Source organism: Engystomops pustulosus, chromosome 2, assembly GCF_040894005.1.
Source record: "Engystomops pustulosus chromosome 2, aEngPut4.maternal, whole genome shotgun sequence".
NCBI classification, from domain to species: Eukaryota; Metazoa; Chordata; class Amphibia; order Anura; family Leptodactylidae; genus Engystomops; species Engystomops pustulosus.
In genome coordinates this window covers 241,981,298-241,996,451 of record NC_092412.1, presented here as the reverse complement: position 1 = coordinate 241,996,451, position 15,154 = coordinate 241,981,298, and the positions used below count along the sequence as shown (strand labels likewise).

Here is a 15,154-nt window from a genome sequence, read left to right as displayed (position 1 = left end):
CAAATCTTAAAACTCTTTTGGGATATCAAAAATGATCAAAAATACTTATGTGATGTCATCACTGTGCACCTGTAACTGTTATGACATCACTTCTTTACTGTATACCTCCCAATTTGTTTTTCAGAATAGTATCCCCACACAGTATATGACTTCTATCACTAGGGACCCCGGCGTAGCCTACGTTTGGCTGGAGAGGTGGAGGGCTGAGCGCTCCTCACCCCTCCCCAGTATGTAGCGCTCCATACCCCTCCCCTCTACGTAGCGCTCCTCACCCCTCCCCAGTATGTAGCGCTCCATACCCCTCCCCTCTACGTAGCGCTCCTCACCCCTCCCCAGTATGTAGCGCTCCATACCCCTCCCCTCTATGTAGCGCTCCTCACCCCTCCCCAGTATGTAGCGCTCCTCACCCCTCCACTGTACGTAGCGCTCCTCACCCCTCCCCAGTATGTAGCGCTCCATACCCCTCCCCTCTACGTAGCGCTCCTCACCCCTCCCTTCTACGTAGCGCTCCTCACCCCTCCCTTCTACGTAGCGCTCCTCACCCCTCCCTTCTACGTAGCACTCCTCACCCCTCCCCTCTATGTAGTGCTCCTCACCCCTCCCCTCTACGTAGCGCTCCTCACCCCTCCCCTGTACGTAGCGCTCCTCACCCCGCCCCAGTATGTAGCGCTCCTCACCCCTCCCCTGTATGTAGCGCTCCTCACCCCTCCCCTGTATCTAGCGCTCCTCACCCCTTCCTTCTACGTAGCGCTCCTCACCCCTCCCCTGTACGTAGCGCTCCTCACCCCTCCCCAGTATGTAGCGCTCCTCACCCCTCCCCTCTATGTAGCGCTCCTCACCCCTCCCCTGTATGTAGCGCTCCTCACCCCTCCCCTCTATGTAGCGCTCCTCACCCCTCCCCAGTATGTAGCGCTCCTCACCCCTCCACTGTAGGTAATGCTCCTCACCCCTCCCCAGTATGTAGCGCTCCTCACCCCTCCCCAGTATGTAGCGCTCCATACCCCTCCCCTCTACGTAGCGCTCCTCACCCCTCCCTTCTACGTAGCGCTCCTCACCCCTCCCCTGTACGTAGCGCTCCTCACCCCTCCCCAGTATGTAGCGCTCCTCACCCCTCCCCTCTATGTAGCGCTCCTCACCCCTCCCCTGTATGTAGCGCTCCTCACCCCTCCCCTCTATGTAGCGCTCCTCACCCCTCCCCAGTATGTAGCGCTCCTCACCCCTCCACTGTACGTAGCGCTCCTCACCCCTCCCCAGTATGTAGCGCTCCTCACCCCTCCCCTCTATGTAGCGCTCCTCACCCCTCCCCAGTATGTAGCGCTCCTCACCCCTCCACTGTACGTAGCGCTCCTCACCCCTCCCCAGTATGTAGCGCTCCATACCCCTCCCCTCTACGTAGCGCTCCTCACCCCTCCCTTCTACGTAGCGCTCCTCACCCCTCCCTCCTACGTAGCGCTCCTCACCCCTCCCTTCTACGTAGCGCTCCTCACCCCTCCCCTCTACGTAGCACTCCTCACCCCTCCCCTCTATGTAGTGCTCCTCACCCCTCCCCTCTACGTAGCGCTCCTCACCCCTCCCCTGTACGTAGCGCTCCTCACCCCTCCCCAGTATGTAGCGCTCCATACCCCTCCCCTCTACGTAGCGCTCCTCACCCCTCCCTTCTACGTAGCGCTCCTCACCCCTCCCCTCTACGTAGCGCGCTCCTCACCCCTCCCCTGTACGTAGCGCTCCTCAGCCCTCCCCTGTACGTAGCGCTCCTCACCCCTCCCCTGTACGTAGCGCTCCTCACTCCTCCCCTGTACGTAGCGCTCCTCACTCCTCCCCTGTACGTAGCGCTCCTCACTCCTCCCCTGTACATAGTGCTCCTCACCCCTCCCCTCTATGTAGCGCTCCTCACCCCTCCCCTCTATGTAGCGCTCCTCACCCCTCCCCAGTACGTAGCGCTCCTCACCCCTCCCCTGTACGTAGCGCTCCTCACCCCTCCCCAGTACGTAGCGCTCCTCACCCCTCCCCTGTACGTAGCGCTCCTCACCCCTCCCCTGTACATAGTGCTCCTCACCCCTCCCCTCTATGTAGCGCTCCTCACCCCTCCCCTCTATGTAGCGCTCCTCACCCCTCCCCAGTACGTAGCGCTCCTCACCCCTCCCCTGTACGTAGCGCTCCTCACCCCTCCCCAGTACGTAGCGCTCCTCACCCCTCCCCTGTACGTAGCGCTCCTCACCCCTCCCCTGTACATAGTGCTCCTCACCCCTCCCCTCTACGTAGCGTTCCTCACCCCTCCTCTCTACGTAGCGCTCCTCACCCCTCCCCTGTACGTAGCGCTTCTCACCCCTCCCCTGTACGTAGCGCTCCTCACCCCTCCCCTGTACGTAGCGCTCCTCACCCCTCCCCTGTAGGTAGCGCTCCTCACCCATCCCCTGTACATAGCGCTCCTCACCCCTCCCCTCTACGTAGCGTTCCTCACCCCTCCTCTCTACGTAGCGCTCCTCACCCCTCCCCTGTACGTAGCGCTCCTCACCCCTCCTCTCTATGTAGCGCTCCTCACCCCTCCCCTGTACGTAGCGCTCCTCACCCCTCCCCTGTAGGTAGCGCTCCTCACCCCTCCCCTGTACATAGCGCTCCTCACCCCTCCCCTGTAGGTAGCGCTCCTCACCCCTCCCCTGTACATAGCGCTCCTCACCCCTCCCCTGTAGGTAGCGCTCCTCACCCCTCCCCTGTAGGTAGCGCTCCTCACCCCTCCCCTGTAGGTAGCGCTCCTCACCCCTCCCCTGTACGTAGCGCTCCTCACCCCTCCCCAGTATGTAGCGCTCCTCACCCCTCCCCTGTACGTAGCGCTCCTCACCCCTCCCCTGTACGTAGCGCTCCTCACCCCTCCCCTGTAGGTAGCGCTCCTCACCCCTCCCCTGTAGGTAGCGCTCCTCACCCCTCCCCTGTAGGTAGCGCTCCTCACCCCTCCCCTGTACGTAGCGCTCCTCACCCCTCCCCTGTAGGTAGCGCTCCTCACCCCTCCCCTCTATGTAGTGCTCCTCACCCCTCCCCTGTAGGTAGCGCTCCTCACCCCTCCCCTGTACATAGCGAAATGCCCACTTTTTTTCAGTAATGGCGGTGTACTTTGACACAATTCACTTATATGGTGGACGTATACGGCGCTGGTGTTTGTACGGCTGGCATACGCCCCCTATAAACGTTGTGTGAGGGGGGCTAATACTGAGACTGTGTTCACAGAAATACAGGCTACATTCACATGGACACGTGCACGCCGTAACGTAGCACAGCGCACAAGGGAGAGGAGGAGGGAGCGACCCCGGCCACTCTCCATTACGGGGAAAGACGTGACAAAAACGTAACGTGTGAACGCACCCTGACTCATAGTTTCAGACACAATGAGTGTGGTAATCTATGTGGTAATATGTTTGTTATCCATGGCCTCTATCTTTCTAAAAATAAACTTTTAAAATTATGCTAATGAGCCTGAATGCTACTGGGCGGTTAACAGAGCCGATCTGTGCTTTGATTTACAGGCTGTTACACTGTCTTACACAGCCGTAACACAGCTCTTTAAGTGTAATAATAAAAATATATAGATTTTTGAAGGTGGGGATTAAAAAATGAAAAAACAAAAAAGGGCCAGGTTGTTAAGGGGTTAACATTGTCCTTGGATGACAATCAGGCTGCAAACACAGTCCACAGGGACCATTGTCTGTGGCCTACGTACTGCACCCGCTCCTGTGCAGAAGAGCTTACTATCAGTAGTAGATTGTAAGCTCTTGTGAGCAGGGCCTCACTCCTATGGCTTCAGCTATGTTATCACTCTGCAATGTCTTATCTTGTTGGCATATGTGCCCTATGATCTGTACAGCCCTACAGAATATGATGGCGCTATATTCACCTATTAGGGACATAACCCAGCTTTTCCAGACTCCTGAACAGCAACACTTGTAGTGGTGCAATAATAGGATCCTGCTTTCCCTATAGAGATACATACATATTTAAAGTGCGTCTCATTTTTTTTTATTTTCTCCTTATGTCAAAAGTCAATCATTTATCCTGTCACAAAAGCTTGCATATAACAGCAGGTCACTTGTGCGCAGGCTCGCCGCACTATGGGGCGCGCAGACTTTTGGGACTTGTAGGAGACAAGGGTAAGTAGCGTACACCGCACATGCGCATTACACGTCATTCGTCCTCTGGTACGTCACTGCAAAGGGCGGGGTTTTTATGCAGCGTGCTCTACGTCTTACGTCATCAGGGTGCTGCGCACGGTGATAGGACAGCAAGGTGACCGCTCGTCTGTGCTCCGGGAGAGGTGAGCGGGGGATCTCCGTGTGGTGCGGGCTGTGCTCGGGTTATATATGTGTACACGGTGCGCTCTTATCGGACAGATCCTGTACGGTGCCGCTGGTTACTTCCCCCTATACCTAGGCCTGTTGTACTGCCCCAGCACTCGCTGTCATGTAAATGTATGATGGACTATACCATTATTTTGGATGCGGAGGGATGAACCTACAGTGCCCGCATGCACAGGCCTGTTTCTTTGCCCCGGCACTGGCTGTCGTGAAATTGTGTGATGGACTATAACATTATTTGGAATAAAGGGGGAGGGGGGCACTTATTGCACCCTCATGCTACTTTGCAATTTTATGTGATGGTTCTGTGAGGCTAGAGCTGTCACTTACTGTCAGTCATTAATGAGGGGGCAGAGAGCATTTTGTATAAGTGTACACTAGGGGGCATAACTCATCTGTCCTTTGTAGAGGGCAGTGTTAAAGGGGAGCTCTTATAAGGGCTTTGAATTACAAGGACATACCATCTCTATACAAAGGGGGTTTTGACCTCTGGGGCCACATCGTTATGTCCAGTCACCCGGTGTCCTGAGCTCTGCAGCCGTCACATTGACTTGTATGATGTCTCTAGAGAGTGGTGAGCGTCACCCTTCATTCTGGGGGGTGGGTGGTGTTCCTAGAGGTCAGGCCGTCCTCGGCTAGTTATAGTGATACATATAGTGTTATTTTATCACATGGTTTGGGGGTTGCTATACGGAGGAATCGCCCCTTACTCTCAAGATGTTGTATATTTCTGTAAGAATCTCCCGCTTGTCCCATCCATCAGACTGTGATATCATTAATGGTCGTCTTCTCTCCCTGTAGGTAACGTGACATCATGGTGCTCCAGCATCTTTTCCGCTTCTCCTCTATTTTCCGCTCCTCCATCTCTGTCCACTTGAGAAGGAATATCGGGCTGACCGCCATCGCCTTTAACAAGACCAAGGAGCTGGACCCCATCCAGAAGCTTTTTGTTGACAAAATCCGTGACTACAGAACAAAGAGCCAGTAAGTGTTTGTAGGATGTGAAGCTCAGTCCCCTATGATGAACACCAAGAAAATAATTAAAGGAAATTTACCATGGAAATGTACGATGGTAAACCAGGGACATTACTCTTAGGTCCGGGCACTGTGACTGTGGTAATCTTCTTATGTGTTATCCATGGCCTCCTAACATTTTGCTAATGAGCCTGAGGGGTTACCCTGTGATGTAGCCTTAGGGCTAGAAGCACATGTGCTGAGGCAGCAGGAAGGGGGAGGTGAGACAGTGTAAGAGTCTGTAAAGCCACATCACAGTGGGCTAGGGTGTTAAGATTTTGGAGGAAGGAAGCCATAGATGAAATATTAGAAGATTACCGTATTCGCAGTGCTTGGATCTATGAGTACATTTCCTTTTAAAGGGGTTGTGAACCTCTGACTATTCCCCACTTGTTAGGCCAGGGGCACACAAGCCAGATGGCCCAGTGAGTTACGGACCGTGCACTGGCTAGAATTCAATGACCACAGGACTAGTGTTAGGACTCAGTGCATCATAATGATGTGATACAAGGAGTCCCTGCTTCATGTGGAACAGCCGCACCGAATAATTAGGCCGTGCACTTCAGGTGGATCTCTTGATAATAAGCAGTGCCCCTACAGGAGAAATGGAGCTCTGCACATTGCCCATTCACATGCGTCTGCTGTGTAATTCAGGACAGGGCTTCTAGATCGCTCTACTATCTGCCCGGGAATTTATTTTATGTGCAAGATCCCACAAGGAAAACATTAAAACAAATCCTATTACTTGTGCCCACTATTGAAAAGATATGCAGATCCTATTTTTGGGATCTCCGCCTATGCACAGTACAGGTTACTCACCAGCCTACATGTTCAAGGTCTCCATACATAGTCTTGCACAAGCTATACTATTACAATATGAAGAAGCCTCGGACTATTGGAGTCCATGGCTACTAATGGTGCAGACTCTTGTACATTTGGAAGGGCAGTTTTGTCTTTGTTTATTCATGCGCCTTACAGGAACACTCCAGTCAATGCAAAGTCACTGAATAATATAAGGTGCAGGGTCTGAAGGCAGGAGCATGACTACTTAGTGTATTCATAGAACATGGTCCTGCTCCTCCCTTCTGGTCCTGCACCAGGTCTAATTTACTGAATCCACTTTTACTGGACTGTTCCATTAAACTCCAGTTAAAATGTATCATCTACCATTTTACAGGAAATCCGGCGGCGCAGTTGATGCTGGTGCAGAATATGAGAAGGATCTCAATGAAGACATCAGCAAATTGCAGAGGTTGTACGGAGTGGGCAACCTGGAGAAATTTCCCGAATTTAAATTTGAAGGTTAGTGGTGACTTCTATTACTATACTGTATGGTGCGGACATGTCTTGCACTACGCCGCGTAGTTTATGGGTTCCAGTCGGTAGCTCCGGCTCCTTCTTCTTGCAAACTATACAAAAGTTAGTTACACATAATGGCCCAGATGTATGTTTCTGGTTGTGCTTGTTTTCTGTCTGACTTTGCACTGAGAAAAACATCTTTGGAGCTTGCACGTGGTTTTAAGAAGTGTCTGCACCAGTTTTGTGTTGTGGCTGCGCCGTGTCCGACAAGACAGAAAAATGTGCACCTAAAGCGCCGAGATATTTCTTAGTCGGAGTCTGCGACATATTCAATACAGCGACTTGACATAATTGTGTTGCACGTTGTATCTTAAAGTTGCATAGAAAAAAAGCTGGTGCACACTTCCCGAGCAGTGCAGGGGGCGCCAGATTCATGAAGTCCGGGCACCAGTATTCAATAATCTGCCAAACACTGCGGATTAGTGAGCCAAACTGCACTTGGTCCAGCTATATATGACACTGTGTATGCGTTCTATAATGCCATCTATGTATTTCTCCTTTTTCTTTACATGTTGATGATGCTTATTGCAAGTAGAAGGGTGTAGGTCACACTTGCAATGTCCAGGCTCAGCTCTCCAGGCATCTGGGAATACTTAATTATTCTCACTGTGGTTATAGAGATACAGTAACTGTAGGGTGCTGCATGTGCAGCTCTTTCTGTTCATTTTTAAGGGATTTCCAAGAGCCAAGCCTCACTTTTAAAGGGGTTGTCAGTCACTATTACAGATCTTTACCAGGGTTAGTATATGACCCTCGTGGGGTCCCCCTTATAGTGCTTGTCCTGGTAAAGTCTCTTTACAGCTGTTGGGAATTCCTGTGATGCCCCATGACTTGCTGGTTTCCAGCGGGTGGGGGAGGCTGTGCACACATTATGTATCTGTAATGCGGATGTCCGTGGCACACCCCTCTGATCAACGCTATGGTAGTGGGTGTGATGGAGGAGGCGTGCACACAATAATGGCGGCACACCACTCCGACCACCACTATGGGAGTGGGTGTGATGGAGGAGGTGTGCGCACAGTAATGATGGCACAGTCTTCTCCATCCACTGGAAGGCAAAAAGACATGGGACGTCGCAGGAAGCCCTGCTACTTCAGGGTCTCGTGACCAGCCGGCTCGGGAGGGTTTTAGGAGTGTCAACAGGGTAAGTTCTATATGGATGACCCTATTAGAGCCTTGTATTTACCATTGTGATCGTGGTAATGCCTTAAAGGGGTTGTCCGAGTTTTGAAAAAAAAAATATGTGGCCGGGAGCGGGCTGCTTAAAACAGTAAAGCTGTACTTGCCTTCCGGTGCCCTCCGGTATCCAGAGCTGCTGTCGCTTCGGTCCGGGCGCCATGTAAACAAACATGGCCGCCGGAGCAGCGCTGCATTCAGCTTCTGGCCGGACCTGACAACCTTCCGGCCTGCATTCACAATGCTGTGTATAGGGACGGATAGGCGTACCCGGCCACGGCCGGCCGGAAGCTGAATGTAGCGCTGCTCCGGCGGCCATGTTTGTTTACATGGCGCCCGGACCGGAGTGACAGCAGCGCTGGATACCGGAGGGCACCGGAAGGTAAGTACAGCTTTATTGTTTTAGGCAGCCCGCTCCCAGCCACCTATAATATTTTTTTTTTTTTTTTTTTTTAAACTCGGACAACCCCTTTAAAGCTATTCACAGAAGTCCTACAGCAGTTCTCTTCAAGTATTGTATGTGCGCCCACCTCCCCTCTCACTTCAGATGTGAGATTGGGGGCTGTAGTAAGACCCCATTTAGATGATGGATGCAGATCCACCTCCGGGATCCATCTATATCCTGTAAATATTCCACAAGTATGAGATGGGTTATAGCTTCTCTATTGCCCCATCCTGAGGATTGTGCACCCGGGTTCTGTGGACTCTGAGCTTGGGGCTTGTATTGCGATGACTGATCATTTATTATCTTTGTATTTCAGAACCAAACCTGGAGGAAGTTCAGAAGTGATCGGAGCCTTGGACCTGTCTCATCTGTGTTTCTTGTAAATTAATAAAACCACTTTAGTGAGGACTTTGTGGTCGTCTGTTTTCTTTCCTGCACTGAATCAGTTACTTGTATCTAACCACTGGCGCGGATCTCACTTTCCCCAAGTCCTCATAAACCAACATTCAGATAGCATTAAATCTGAATATATCAATGTCCCCTGGTCCAGAATCCAGGAACCATTGTCTGGGTTAGGGAGGAGATGGTCAGATGTGCAGCAACTTATCACCTCCTCCAAACTGTGAAGAACATGGAGTAAAATTACATTGTCACTTTTCTGGGGTCTGCACAGGGGTGGAGTCGATGGTGACTTCCTGTCCTGCTGTCACTTTCATCTTCTCTCCTGAATGCCTTTGGCTCAGGCTTAGAAAGTAGAAATAAAAAAAATCTAATCAGAAGCTAAAAAATTGAATAAAATGTATTTTTTAAAATGTTTTATGTTGTAGAATTTTAGGATATCCACTCGTTTTAGTTGTGGAGATGTACTGACAGGTTTGGCCAGCAGGTGGCGCCCTCTACTTGCAGTATTTATACTTGTGTTTGAAGGTTTTTTTTATGACTTTCCCTCTTCTCCATGAACTATATTGAGGTCTCTGCAGGTTTATGTTGCTAGGAAGCTGTTCTGTGTTACTTGGCTGCTATAACCTAAGCTTGTGCCCCTGACTGTGTGTCCTTACCTGTAAGGTGGATTCATAAATTGCAGATTTTTATGGCTTTCTCATTTCTCTAAATAGAGCTGAAATAAATCCACATGTTTAAAGGATCAGATAACCTGAGGGTAGGTGTTTATACTCCCCGTCCCATCCCGAACGGCAACAAGCGTCTTTTGTCATATTTTAGAATGTTTGTTTTTTGTGGCAATAGGCTCATTTGCATATGTTATAAAGCTAACGAGCACCTCATTGCTCCGCCGATTAATTTAATTAATGCATGTCCCTTGCCGATTGACGCACCAACGCTATGCTCAGAGAGCCGGTGACGTCACCAGCTCTCCCTCTGCTATCCCCGTGCTGTGTGCGAGCAGTCATCGGCTCTCTTAGCCTAGTGTCGGTGTGTCAATCGGTTGGGAAGGGGGGGTGTTATAAATTATCGGCTGAGCCATGAGGCTCATTTGCATGTTATAAAGCTATATCTCTACGCAACCCGGGCATACTACAACATGAAAAGGGAGCTTCTTGCTGTTTGGTACAGGGAGCTGAGTATAAACCTCTATCCTCATGATAGTAGATGGCCTTTAATGCCAAAACTGCGCCATGTGAATAAAACCTTAGTTTTAAGTAACATAATTTTAATTTTTTTTCCTTCGGTCTACTGCATGTGAATTAATCCTCCAGGGCGGTCTTACATGACGGTGTATATAGACCATCAGTAACCTTGCATCCATGTTTAGTCGCACTTATTCATTGGTGAATACATCTTATAGTGGGAGAAGGTCCTGGAAGTCCGGTGGTGCCATTTTTGGGGTTCTGGGAAGATCCCTGCGAGGCATGTATGGTGCGGTATGTGTCACCTCAGCGTTGTATGGGCAGCATCGTGTCGGCTCGCCAAATATCTCTCGGCTCGGGAGGATTCTTTTGACAAATTTACCTCAGGAACGGGTGGAGGGCGCAGCTCTGTCAGCGCTGCGGTGAATTTATTGTGGGCCATTTGTAATGGACAATTTATAGTTTCCCCTGATGGGAAGAGCGAGACAGTAATAAACTATATCGCTTCATCCTTCTAAACTGGGCCGAGTTATTTCCATAGATCTTGTATAACGGCTATACTCCCCTGTCATCAGGGTCCCGATAAGACGTGCGAATTTCTCCCGATTCTCAGCTGTCACAAGAGCCGCCCTCTTGGCCCGGATACAGCTGAGGGGGCCATTTATGAAAGGGGTTCTCCACAAGTCAAATATCGATAGGCTATCCTTAGAGTAGGTCGTCATTATTGATCAGTAATAGTTCCCACTGCCCAGGTCTGTGATGTTGCTTTCGTCAGTCTCATGACTTATTTACATTTAAGTCCTATTAAAGTGATTGGGGCTCAGCTGCAATACCAGGCACAGTCACTATACTATGTACGGCGCTGTGGAAGGTGAAGAGACTCCAGAGCTCATTGTAACGCAGTACAATCTGGTTAAAAGGCGAGAATGTTGACCCTCAGGCCTTGACTGATCTGATATTGATGATCTATCCAAATGATATGGCACCACTAGAAGCAGTAGCCTTATTTATATGAATAAACTATATATGAAACTTAGCGTACACATCAGTATGTCAGTGTGCTTGGTGTACAATCCTTCATCCTGGTGGGAGATGTCCTGGGCAGCAGATGATGTGGCCTGGGGTCCTGTAACTGTGTTTTCCGGACAGAGATAGGAGTTGATGGAAATAGTGAAGCAGAAAGCTGTGGACTCCCAGCTCCACCATGATTGCTTTTGCTGGTGCTCTGTACGGCCAAGGCCAGCAGGCGCTATGTGATGGTGTCATCATGCCTGCTGGCTTCAAAGTGGAGATGACTACTCTGCGTAAGTGCTATCACACACAAGTAATCAGGAGAGGATACAAGTCATGTGAGGGGTTATATACAGGAGAGGACACAAGCCATGTGAGGGGGTTATATACAGGAGAGGACACAAGCCATGTGAGGGGGTTATATACAGGAGAGGACACAAGCCATGTGAGGGGGTTATATACAGGAGAGGACACAAGCCATGTGAGGGGGGTTATATACAGGAGAGGACACAAGCCATGTGAGGGGGTTATATACAGGAGAGGACACAAGCCATGTGAGGGGGTTATATACAGGAGAGGACACAAGCCATGTGAGGGGGTTATATACAGGAGAGGACACAAGCCATGTGAGGGGGTTATATACAGGAGAGGATACAAGCCATGTGAGGGGTTATATACAGGAGAGGATACAAGCCATGTGAGGGGGTTATATACAGGAGAGGATACAAGCCATGTGAGGGGGTTATATACAGGAGAGGATACAAGCCATGTGAGGGGGTTATATACAGGAGAGGATACAAGCCATGTGAGGGGGTTATATACAGGAGAGAATACAAGCCATGTGAGGGGGTTATATACAGGAGAGGACACAAGCCATGTAAGGAGGTTATATACAGGAGAGGATACAAGCCATGTGAGGGGGCTATATACAGGAGAGGATACAAGCCATGTGAGGGGTTATATACAGGAGAGGACACAAGCCATGTGAGGGGTTATATATATAGGAGAGGACACAAGCCATGTGAGGGGGTTATATACAGGAGAGGACACAAGCCATGTGAGGGGGTTATATACAGGAGAGGATACAAGCCATGTGAGGGGGTTATATACAGGAGAGGATACAAGCCATGTGAGGGGGTTATATACAGGAGTGGATACAAGCCATGTGAGGTGTTATATACAGGACAGGATACAAGCCATGTGAGGGGTTATATACAGGAGGGGATACAAGGCATGTGAGGGGTTATATACAGGAGAGGATACAAGCCATGTGAGGGGGTTATATACAGGAGGGGATACAAGCCATGTGAGGGGTTATATATAGGAGAGGATACAAGCCATGTGAGGGGTTATATACAGGAGAGGATAAAAACCATGCGAGGGGTTATATACAGGAGAGAATACAAGCCATGTGAGGGGTTATATACAGGAGAGGATACAAGCCATGTGAGGGATTATATACAGGAGAGGACACAAGACATGTGAGGGGTTATATACAGGAGAGGATACAAGCCATGTGAGGGGTTATATATAGGAGAGGACACAAGCAATGTGAGGGGGTTATATACAGGAGAGGATACAAGCCATGTGAGGGGTTATATACAGGAGAGGATACAAGCCATGTGAGGGGGTTTTATACAGGAGAGAACAAAAGCGATGTGAGGGGGTTATATACAGGAGAGGACACAAGCCATGTGAGGGGTTATATACAGGAGAGGATACAAGCCATGTGAGGGGCTATATACAGGAGAGGATACAAGCCATGTGGGGGGTTATATACAGGAGAGGATACAAGCCATGTGAGGGGGTATATACAGGAGAGGATACAAGCCATGTGAGGGGGTTATATACAGGAGAGGACACAAGCCATGTAAGGAGGTTATATACAGGAGAGGATACAAGCCATGTGAGGGGTTATATACAGGAGAGGATACAAGCCATGTGAGGGGTTATATACAGGAGAGGACACAAGCCATGTGAGGGGGTATATACAGGAGAGGACACAAGCCATGTGAGGGGTTATATACAGGAGAGGATACAAGCCATGTGAGGGGCTATATACAGGAGAGGATACAAGCCATGTGGGGGGTTATATACAGGAGAGGATACAAGCCATGTGAGGGGGTATATACAGGAGAGGATACAAGCCATGTGAGGGGGTTATATACAGGAGAGGACACAAGCCATGTAAGGAGGTTATATACAGGAGAGGATACAAGCCATGTGAGGGGTTATATACAGGAGAGGATACAAGCCATGTGAGGGGTTATATACAGGAGAGGATACAAGCCATGTGAGGGGGTTATATACAGGAGAGGATACAAGCCATGTGAGGGGGTTATATACAGGAGAGAATACAAGCCATGTGAGGGGGTTGTATACAGGAGAGGACACAAGCCATGTAAGGAGGTTATATACAGGAGAGGATACAAGCCATGTGAGGGGGCTATATACAGGAGAGGATACAAGCCATGTGAGGGGTTATATACAGGAGAGGACACAAGCCATGTGAGGGGTTATATATATAGGAGAGGACACAAGCCATGTGAGGGGGTTATATACAGGAGAGGACACAAGCCATGTGAGGGGGTTATATACAGGAGAGGATACAAGCCATGTGAGGGATTATATACAGGAGAGGACACAAGACATGTGAGGGGTTATATACAGGAGAGGATACAAGCCATGTGAGGGGTTATATAAGGAGAGGACACAAGCAATGTGAGGGGGTTATATACAGGAGAGGATACAAGCCATGTGAGGGGTTATATACAGGAGAGGATACAAGCCATGTGAGGGGGTTTTATACAGGAGAGAACAAAAGCGATGTGAGGGGGTTATATACAGGAGGGGGTACAAGCCATGTGAGGAGGTTATATACAGGAGAGGACACAAGCCATGTGAGGGGTTATATACAGGACAGGCTACAAGCCATGTGAGGGGTTATATACAGGAGAGGACACAAGCCATGTGAGGGGGTTATATACAGGAGAGGATACAAGCCATGAGAGGGGTTTTATACAGGAGAGGATACAAGCCATGTGAGGGGGTTTTATACAGGAGTGGATACAAGCCATGTGAGGGGGTTATATACAGGAGAGGATACAAGCCATGTGAGGGGTTATATACAGGAGTGGATACAAGCCATGTGAGGGGGTTATATACAGGAGAGGATACAAGCCATGTGAGGGGTTATATACAGGAGAGGACACAAGCCATGTGAGGGGTTATATATATAGGAGAGGACACAAGCCATGTGAGGGGGTTATATACAGGAGAGGACACAAGCCATGTGAGGGGGTTATATACAGGAGAGGATACAAGCCATGTGAGGGGGTTATATACAGGAGAGGACACAAGCCATGTGAGGGGTTATATACAGGAGAGGATACAAGCCATGTGAGGGGTTATATACAGGAGAGGATACAAGCCATGTGAGGGGTTATATACAGGAGAGGATACAAGCCATGTGAGGGGTTATATACTGGAGAGGATACAAGCCACGTGAGGGGGTTATATACAGGAGAGGACACAAGCCATGTGAGGGGGTATATACAGGAGAGGATACAAGCCATGTGAGGGGGTATGTACAGGAGAGGACACAAGCCATGTGAGGGGGTTATATACAGGAGAGGACACTACTGTTAATTTGGGATTTAACGTTGCATTTTTAATGCATTTTGAAACCTATTACAACAACTGAGGAGGTGATTTTCCTAATTACATTACTGTTAACATTTGATTTTACAAAGCGCATAGTAAACGCGATGTTAACACATGCGGTAATTTGTTTATATTGTGTTTTGTAAACACAAATGTTAACAGTAATGAAATAAGGCAAATCACCTCCTCAACTGTTGTAATATGTTTTAAAATGCATTAAAAACACAATTAAACCGCTACGTGTGACCTCACCCTAACCTATAAATATAAAAAAATGTAAATGCAAAAATTTCTGAATTTTCACAATAGAGATTACTGTGCAAAATTTTAAACATTTAAAGCATGTGGAATAATTCCAATTTACATGTTAAAATAGGGTCCATGATAAAAATCCTTCCTTTGCACCTGCCCTGGATCAGGTGCAGATTTGCGGCAAAAAAGTTGCAAAAGTGGCGCTAAAAAGTGAAACCTAAGTGAAAAGTTGCACGGAACATCTGTAAAACAATGATACATATGGCACAAGGTGCAGACCAAGGCGTACTTGCAAAACGACAGTT

The 15,154-nt window shown here is 49.2% G+C and overlaps 1 protein-coding gene across 1 annotated transcript; it reads left to right on the top strand.

The window, feature by feature from the left end:
• Nucleotides 1-4,174: 4,174 nt before the first annotated feature.
• ATP5PF (ATP synthase peripheral stalk subunit F6) lies at nucleotides 4,175-8,745 on the top strand. The gene is made up of 4 exons (XM_072138593.1): nucleotides 4,175-4,303; nucleotides 5,145-5,327; nucleotides 6,535-6,659; nucleotides 8,654-8,745. The coding sequence occupies exons 2-4, from the start codon at nucleotides 5,158-5,160 to the stop codon at nucleotides 8,680-8,682; spliced, it is 324 nt and encodes a 107-aa protein (XP_071994694.1). The 5' UTR covers nucleotides 4,175-4,303; nucleotides 5,145-5,157; the 3' UTR covers nucleotides 8,683-8,745.
• Nucleotides 8,746-15,154: the final 6,409 nt, after the last annotated feature.

Bases quoted from the DNA above. Each gene is read 5' to 3' on its own strand.
- ATP5PF (XM_072138593.1), top strand. From the start codon at position 5,158: ATGGTGCTCCAGCATCTTTTCCGCTTCTCCTCTATTTTCCGCTCCTCC. The intron at 5,328-6,534 runs GTAAGTGTTTGT...ACCATTTTACAG, and splicing joins GACTACAGAACAAAGAGCCA to GAAATCCGGCGGCGCAGTTG. The intron at 6,660-8,653 runs GTTAGTGGTGAC...TTTGTATTTCAG, and splicing joins TCCCGAATTTAAATTTGAAG to AACCAAACCTGGAGGAAGTT.